At 32.4% G+C, this 9,344-nt stretch overlaps 1 protein-coding gene across 1 annotated transcript in view; it reads right to left on the minus strand.

Annotated features, from left to right (window-relative positions):
* Nucleotides 1–9,344, minus strand: part of LOC106471197 (FACT complex subunit Ssrp1-like) — a 33,323-nt gene that overhangs the window by 16,275 nt on the left and 7,704 nt on the right. Inside the window, exons 2-8 of the mRNA XM_013931787.2 lie at nucleotides 8,163–8,257; nucleotides 5,884–6,019; nucleotides 5,244–5,347; nucleotides 4,216–4,344; nucleotides 3,572–3,793; nucleotides 2,106–2,178; nucleotides 643–845 (exon numbers count right to left, since the gene is read on the minus strand). Of these exons, the coding sequence (XP_013787241.2) occupies nucleotides 643–845; nucleotides 2,106–2,178; nucleotides 3,572–3,793; nucleotides 4,216–4,344; nucleotides 5,244–5,347; nucleotides 5,884–6,019; nucleotides 8,163–8,257 (962 nt within the window). The remainder of the gene's footprint in view (nucleotides 1–642; nucleotides 846–2,105; nucleotides 2,179–3,571; nucleotides 3,794–4,215; nucleotides 4,345–5,243; nucleotides 5,348–5,883; nucleotides 6,020–8,162; nucleotides 8,258–9,344) is intronic.

Consider the following 9,344-nt stretch of genomic DNA (forward strand, 5'->3'; position numbering starts at 1 on the left):
ACTTGGACCATTCCCACAGAGTGGTCAAGAGAGTATGGCACTTGGACCATTCCAACAGAGTGGTCAAGAGAGTATGGCACTTGGACCATTCCAACAGAGTGGTCAAGAGAGTATGGCACTTGGACCATTCCAACAGTGGTCAAGAGAGTATGGCACTTGGACCATTCCAACAGAATGGTCAAGAGAGTAATGGCACTTGGACCATTCCAACAGTGGTCAAGAGAGTATGGCACTTGGACCATTCCAACAGAGTGGTCAAGAGAGTATGGCACTTGGACCATTCCAACAGAGTGGTCAAGAGAGTATGGAATAACATTTTTTTGGAAACTGATCTTTATACAAATGTTGTTTTTTTTTAAATAAACTAATAACCTATCTACCAGCCTATTAGAAGCAATGTTGTTGGCTAATCACAAAAAGGCCAGAAAACGTCATACGCACACTTCAAATTTCTCAGATTAATCTTGATTCCACACATTCCTGACTGATAGGTCCAAAACATAGTTTCCCTTGTAGATTTTGTAGTTTGTTGAAAATAATTTAAAAAGTTTCAATAACAGTGACGAGTTTTGTTACTTTCTTTAAATTCATAAAATCATTTGAAATTCAACTTTTGTTCCACAAAACTTTACATTTACTTACTCTTCTGCCACTTCACTGCCAGAATCCCCTGGATTAAAAGATTCATCTGATTCATCCTCTGAAGACCCTCCCATGCCTCCAGTTTCTTCTTCCCTTTGTTTTCCTTCTTCTTTCACGTGAGCAAGATAAGCATCTGGTACTGGTTCATCCTCCAGGTCTGAATCCACAAGTTCGTCTTCATTGTATGTAGTGTTGGGTTTTTCCTTATTACAAAAATAAACAACAAAAAGAACCATATTTCAAACACACTATTTACCACTTATCCCTAAAACTAATAATACTAAAAATAAAACAAAGAATTTTGGTGACATTAAATCCTATAACCTTCCCCATATTGATCATGCTTGTTTTACAGTTAGTACTAAATATCTTTGACGCAAGTCTAATAAGTAACTTCATTGTACTGTCGATAATGAGATTCCTTCCTTCTTTAGTCCCAATCCAGAGTTTATAAAGTACCCAGCCAAATCCACGTATAAAGCACCTGAGGACTTGCACATGATCAATGACTGTGCTGCTCGTATTCTCTTATCATACAAGTTAGGTAATTATTACTATTATGTACCCATCATGGGAGCATTTAACAAAAACCAAAACACAGGTCAACTTGCCTGATGTCAGACATATCTAAAAGTCTACTTTATGCAAATGTTGAAATTTCTGAAACAGACACTTTTAGCTCACTCAAAGCTGGAACTGACAGAATACTGGTGAGTCAAAAGACACTTACCAGTTTCTTTGTTGGTGGTTCTAGTAGGACTAAAACTTCAGAAACTAATGTTGATTATCCTAGGAACAATTACAAATCTCAGCTTGATGTAAAAGTCGAGCCAGAAAAAAAAAAGAACCGTCAAAGTAACTATGTTCTCTTAATACAAGTCATAATTAAAGAAACAAACTTGTTATTTTGTAACTAGTGTTTAGAAAGGAGAAAAATAATGTACTTACTGTGAAGAAAAGGCAGATTCAGATAGATGTATATTGTGGCTAAGAAATGAACTGAACATTTGAATTTATGCAAAGCTACACAAGGGCTATCTGGCCCTAAATTAGCAGTGAAAGACCAGAGGAAAGGCAGCTAATCATTACTACCCACCATCAACTCTTGGGCTACTCTTTTACCAATGAATAGTTGGATTGACCATCACATTATAACACCCCTAAGAAGAGCGAAGCATATTTGGCGTGACGGGGATTCAAACCCACAACCCTCAGATTACGAGTCAAGCACCCTAACCACCCGGCCATTGTGTCTAAGAACAGACAAGTATGACTGAAACAAATTAGGTTAGGTTTACCCAGATTATGCAAAGTAAAAAATATTTCATATAAGAATAAGTATCGTAAATTCAACAAACAATTGAAAGTTGCTTATTGGTTGCTGAGATAGTAATTAAAAGTTATTAATCAATAATTTAAAACAAGAAAGAGAGATTAATAAAGAAAAAAAAACCAATCCTTACAAATGAAGTCCCACGATTCTTGATCCGTAGTTTCTTATTATCGACAAAATCAAACAACTTTCCGTATTCTTCCCTGGAATAGTACAAAGATTTAATTTTATTACTATGTGCGTACGAGAAATACCGAAATTTTTTAAATTATCTGGAAAAAAAAACCAACAGACTAAGGTTAAAAAAACATTTTATTTCCGTCAAGTTGTATGTTAATTTCGTTATTCACTTTGAAAGGTCAAATACACAACATATGTATTACTAGTAGGATTTTAAGAGAAAAAATTATTTTGAAAAAAAAAAAAAAAAAGTTCAATTATTTTTATAAAAACTCCTTATGTGCATTTGATATATATCTACCTTTATTAGCAAGCGTCTTCTGTAATACAAAAAAAAGTTTGCATTTGCTCTTTCTGTAACTTATTTCATGAGCAGCTTTCTAAATTTTTTTTTAATGCCACGAACGAAGAAAATATTTGTATGATAAAAATCCACCTAAACTTTTTAAACGTATATCTTTCAATTTTCTTTATCAAACATACTTTTAATTTATAGATAATTAACTTTTGTTATAATATTTGTATTCCATGTGGTTGGTCATAAAATAAGTTTGAAAACTGCTTGAAAGCCTGTTTTAGGCCCGACATGCGTACAATTTCCTTAGTAAATGCATTTACTTGGTTCATATTAAATGTCTTAACTGTATAATTTGTTGTTGTTTTTTGGGCAAGCACAGGATACAGTACCATCACAGCTAATAACAAGAAATATAGTATCTACACATACAACATTTTATTGATTTGTTTTAACATAGTGGTCCACCTGCACTATTTTTGTGGTTGGGTTCAAATGCTTGCTTGTTCAAAAGCTTGCTATACTTTAGTAAGTACATAAACAAACTAATAGTTTTATCATAAGATACATTTTTTGTATACATTCAGAACTGATTAAAATAAAGTATACAATAAAAAAACCTTTGATGCATTAAAGAAAGTTTCAAGGAAATATAAAAAAAATGCATTTCACCCTGCATGATTTTTACTAACTTAAAAGGCAATATACATATTATAAAATACGTGAATTTCTAAACACAAAGAATAAACAAGTAAAAAAAAAAAAGAAGTTATTTTAATGATGTCGACAAATGTTTAGAAAAATACACCAAATTCTATGGATGATGGCAAATCAGATTGAGTTAAAAGTCAATTTTGATGAAATGCTCTGAAGAATCAAGTTTGATTTAATCATGCATTACTCAAAGGATTATATAATAAAGTTATCATGAAGCTATTCATTTTTCAAGATCAAGTACACTGGGAGCTAAATTAGATTTTATTCATTCGTTAAGCACAAAGCTACACAATGAACTATCTGTGCTCTGCCAACCCTTAGAGCCACTGGTGTGTGTGTACATGTGCTTAGCTAGATTTAATAACAAAAGGTGTGAACTATATAACTATGTTGAAGCCACTTACTTTTCAATGCTACTAAACGTGTGAACCACACCATTTTTGGTTTCCACTTCAAAATCAAAAGATCGCGTGCTCCCACCACTTCGAGCAAAGTTGACGTTGGCTATTTCATCAAAGCGAATATGAACTGGAGGTTTATGAACAAAGATGATTCCTCGCTCCAGGGGATACAGTAGCCCGTTTCCAGCACGATATGAACATGTGATAGCAGGAGTTCCAGAATGACTGTGGGAAAAACACATACAAGATGTCTAATGAAGTTACTGAACACACTGAAAACCTTCATTACCCGATAGCCTAGAAACATTTAATCATTACTATACATCAGTTAAAAAGACTTATGAATTGGGTTTTATCAAAAAAATATTTTGTTGTGCTACTGTTACTCTGGAAATAACAGTAGAACCCCTTTTTATCCAAAGTACATGCACCCCACCCCCTCTGCAGACCTTTGCTACCAAAGCACGTAGGTAAAAGGAGTTCCACTGTAGTATGATTAACTGTAACAAAATACTTCATAGTTGATTTATATTATTATAAGTTAAGAACTTATTGTTTTGAACCTACCATAAGACAATTTGTTGTGTATAAGATTTGACTATCTCTATTTATTGAGGTAAAATATGCTCATGTACGTGAATACTGACCCACAAAAGTTTCCAGGAACCGTAATCTTCCTCTGGACCAATGCTTTCATGATTCGACTGATGACTTCAAAAGTTGGTCCACCCATCTCCTTCTGCAGCTTATCTTCATACTTTTCTTTGATTTCCTCCCTGAAGAGAAAACCACAGAAGTTACTTAGAAAGTGCAATTAGTCAGGAACAATCCTGGAGTAAATGTTACTTAGAAAGTATGATTAGTCAGTAACAATCCTGGAGTAAATGTTACTTAGAAAGTGTAATTAGTCAGTAACAATCCTGGAGTAAATGTTACTTAGAAAGTATGATTAGTCAGTAACAATCCTGGAGTAAATGTTACTTAGTGTGATTAGTCAGTAACAATCCTGGAGTAAATGTTACTTAGTGTGATTAGTCAGTAACAATCCTGGAGTAAATGTTACTTAGTGTGATTAGTCAGTAACAATCCTGGAGTAAATGTTACTTAGTGTGATTAGTCAGGAACAATCCTGGAGTAAATGTTACTTAGTGTGATTAATCAGTAACAATCCTGGAGTAAATGTTACTTAGTGTGATTAGTCAGGAACAATCCTGGAGTAAATGTTACTTAGTGTGATTAGTCAGGAACAATCCTGGAGTAAATGTTACTTAGTGTGATTATTCAGGAACAATCCTGGAGTAAATGTTACTTAGTGTGATTAGTCAGTAACAATCCTGGAGTAAATGTTACTTAGAAATTATGATTAATTATGAACAATCCTGGAGTAAATGTTACTTAGAAAGTGTGATTAGTCACGAATAATCCCAGAGTAAATGTTACTTAGAAAGTGTAATTAGTCAGGAACAATCCTGGAGTAAATGTTACTTAGAAAGTGATTAGTCAGGAACAATCCTGGAGTAAATGTTACTTAGAAAGTATGATTAGTCAGGAACAATCCTGGAGTAAACAAAGGTAAACCTGATGTTTTAGTTAAAACAGAAAATGATAAAATGAAGACTTCATTCATACTTAATGTTTTCTACTATCTTATTGAAAGCAATTCTGGAATTCTTACTCAGTGAGTCTCAGATCCAAAGTTGTTTCCTCTTCCTTGCTGAACAACAAAATCAAGAAGTGATACCGAGTCTGACCTTGTTTAATCGGTGGATCTAAACTGATCTGGGAAGAGACAAGTTTGAATTAATAACACAGCCTGATACTGAAATCGAAACACAATCTTAACAAAACACCTGAAACATTTCTTTTTCAAAATCCAATGGGTGAACATAATTAAGATAAGAATATACACGAATAAATGTAAAAGTTACATATTTATATATTAAAAGCCTCAAAAACTTCAACACCTGTGATATTTATGTATCATGCAATTATAACTGTCACAACCTGTGTAAATTCTAAAGAAACTTCAACATTTAAGTGCTACATGTATTATAAACTTTAAATGTTTAAATCATATTTTCATATAGAATGCATACAAGCTTAATATCATGAATGGTATCAAAAAATAAAAAAATATTTGTATTTTATTAATGAAAAAAAAAGATACTTATAATAACAAATATACAACTCATGCCTTTTTCAGTAACATCTAGATTGTTCAGCTACAATATGGCTCTTCTTCTGGATATTAGCCAAAACCTATATTTTGGACAATGTGCAAGTACAGTTACCCATCATCACATTTTGATACCTACCACAAAAAACATCTGGCGACCATCTTTGTGGGGAAGAAGGAAAAGTCTCAACACAGTTGTTAGAGGGATCTTGTAGTCAAAAGTCTTGCCATGAAGTTGAATGAAAGATGGAAACATTTTGATGTCATACCGACCTCTAAAACCAGAAAGAAAGAAATACAGCTAGTGAAAAGCTGTATGAGAGATTTCAGACACATACATAGTGACAAACAATAAATTTCAATTCAATTAAATGTACTATCCAGGAAATGCTCAGTTAATAGTTTTTACAAACTGTATATTATTCACAACAACATCATAAACTTTAAATATTAATCCAATTATCCTCTCAACTGTTTTAACAGATTTTTTCTCTAAAAATCAGCTGACAGCAAGAAATATATTCACATGGCTCAAACTTAACACTAGCAAATTTCTGGTTAATGTAGCAGTTTTCTTAGTAAAACAAAGGCCATAGCAAAAAACTGTTTGTACATACTTCAAAAGGAAGGTTCGCACATTCTTACCATGGAGTATCAAAACACCAGTGACACGCGTATTTCAGTCACTTACATTGTGAAATTCTGATTATAAAAGGTTACTTCACTCTGTAAGACAAATTGTTTTGCAATCCCCATTTAAACTGTATTGGATTCAACTCATTTGATTGGTTACCAAGACAATTACCATGTGGGCCAACCAGCTGTCCTTATACCATCTGGTCTCAACAGTGTAGTTTCCTTGGCATCATGGTTAGAAATCCTGTGTAAAATTCGTTGATCATGGGAGGTAATAATAAAATTGAAATCACGTTAAGTGTGGATGTTTTTTTTCCCCCAATACTACTGTTAATTTGTCTATGTTAACACAATTGTTAGGCTTAATAGTTTCTAATCCTTTGTAGCTTTGGTGCTTAAACTCTAACTTTGAATAATAAAATATTTTTTTTTAGCCTAGGGTGACAGTTAACAGTGACGTACTGTAGATTTTGTCAATCCAGGTGCTCATGGCCTAAATGTACCAGTTCCCACCCGGTCAAACTAATTTTTAACTTTTGTAAAATGGTTAAAATAAAAACACATGTATTTACAGTGAAACCTCATTAATCTTAATGAAATACTTCTTACAGGTTTAATTCTGGATTATTTAGATATTCGAACAGTCAAATCAGTTACTTTGACTGTAATGGACATTAATAATAGCATGTGTTATCGATCGATAAATGTAAGGATGGGCATGCAACTGGTAATTAATAGTTTATTATTGTATATGTCATCAATATTCATAAAAATTGCATTATAAAAGTTCCATCATTTTGTTAACAATTCTGTAACTTACTTACAGAATACAGCATAAAAAGTTCATGTATTGCTTTCTTGTACAAACAAGCATCATGTTTTAATGATGCTGATACTTCTACTTGTCTTCGTTATGAAGCACAATGACTTGACATAATTGTGGAATTAATCACTCTGATGACCTCTCAATATTTGTTATGAACATCCCTACTGTCAGAAAAACTGTCAAAAACTGGTTACCACAGCAAGTTTAGATGTTTTAGAAATATCTTCTCAAGAGTACACAGTGTGAGTGCAAGAGTTTAGTAGTCAGTAATTATCACCTCATTCCCTGTTCTGATCGTCGTGTATGAGTTACTGAATCATACGAAATGCATGCTTGTTATAAGTAATAGCTGTTCAAACTTCAAATGGAAATATACAGATTATTAGCTACGTTTCTTATTGGGAAGATCTGTCTATATAAAAGATCAGCTGGAATGTCATTATCCGGACTAACGAGGGTTCACTGTAGTTAAAATGAATTTTGATATTGGAAAAAAATATTTCAAAAGGAAACGTGACATACCAAACCTACACATATATATAAGCAAACTATCAGGGCATGTGAATCTTTATTGAAGTTTAACACATAAAATAATTAATTATATGACACAGCTACAATTAATTTTATAGAAAGAAAATGTTGTTAGTGTGTGGGGTGGGGGAGAGATAGCAACCATGTGTTAATGCCTGCAAACAATGGTCTTGTTTCCTGATTAGTTAGGCATGTATGATCATTTTGATGGGTTTTTTATGCAGGTATCAACCTTAACGACACTAGTACATATAAACACGTACTCCACAAAATCATGATAATACATAGATTTTAACAATACAAACATATACTAATTATGAATAAAACAATAATCTTTAGTAATACATTGACACATGTTTATGTAAATCTCTAACAAATATTATGGGAAATTAGTTATATACAAATATTAACATACAGAAACCCACCTTGGCGTAAGACACTGTAGTTCTTTGAACTCCGCAATAGCATCTCCTGTTGCTTGGATAATACTGGCTTTAGCTACAACATTGTCATTAAATGCCTGTAAAATATTTGAAAACTGGCTTTAACGCAAGTGCATTCTTATATCACATACTCTGCTCATATCAAATAAAGATAAAGCATACTGTATCTAAGATCAATTTTGATATGTTTTAAAAGTTACAGGTTACTGTGACAATTGCTTTTATATACAAACCAATGAATTATTTAACAAAAAATTTCAGAAAACTTGAAATCCTACATAATCATTCCAACACCTTTACAGTCTTATTCAGTGTGCAAATAATCAATAAATTTATTGATCAAATTTCTATTAACCCTTTACATATATAGCATTTATCAGATATATATAGTATACAAGTCATGTCAGCAACATCCTCCCAAAAATGTTGATTAATCTTGTAGTAATATGCAACTTAATATTTTGCCAAACACGCCTAGCACTACATGCTTTTAGTGCTCTTTCTTCAACAAACACGGTTAAGTCTGAGAAGCTACACCTGATAAGTCTGATTTCATATCAGTCTATCGTCAACTTTTATTGAATCTATTCTTGTTTGTTTTTTTAGAATAACTGGCAAGATAATCAGCCACTAAAGATAAAATAATATTTTAGTTTTGTGAACATTTTAATGTTAGTTTGGAGATATGTACAACAACACTATGAAAGTAAATGACAATTCATTAATCAAACTGCATGGTCGAGCTGGGCTAGGTTTCTCATTGATTTCATATCTGTCAGAAAAATAATTTTTATTCTTTGCTTATTTTTTTCATGTAATGTGAATGCTGAATTTCCTAAAAACTTACTATTTATTTAAGATAATTTTTCATACCTGTTTTTATAAATTGATTAGCATAACATGTCTTTTTCAATCAGTCTCCAGGTGTCACCTTTACTTTACTTAAACACTTAAGTATAGCTTTAAATATACACATATTTAGCCTTTTCTAAAGTGAAATATCTCTAACAACTTTTCACATACACTCTCACGATCGGCTACACTGTATCGGAAATGAGATGCTTACAACAGTACATAGCGAAATAGACTAAACATTTCCTGGAAAACCAGATGACCTTCACGATGTCACTAAACTCCCTTTATATATATATATATATATATATA

Source organism: Limulus polyphemus, unplaced genomic scaffold (genome assembly GCF_000517525.1).
Source record: "Limulus polyphemus unplaced genomic scaffold, Limulus_polyphemus-2.1.2 Scaffold4466, whole genome shotgun sequence".
NCBI lineage: Eukaryota > Metazoa > Arthropoda > Merostomata > Xiphosura > Limulidae > Limulus > Limulus polyphemus.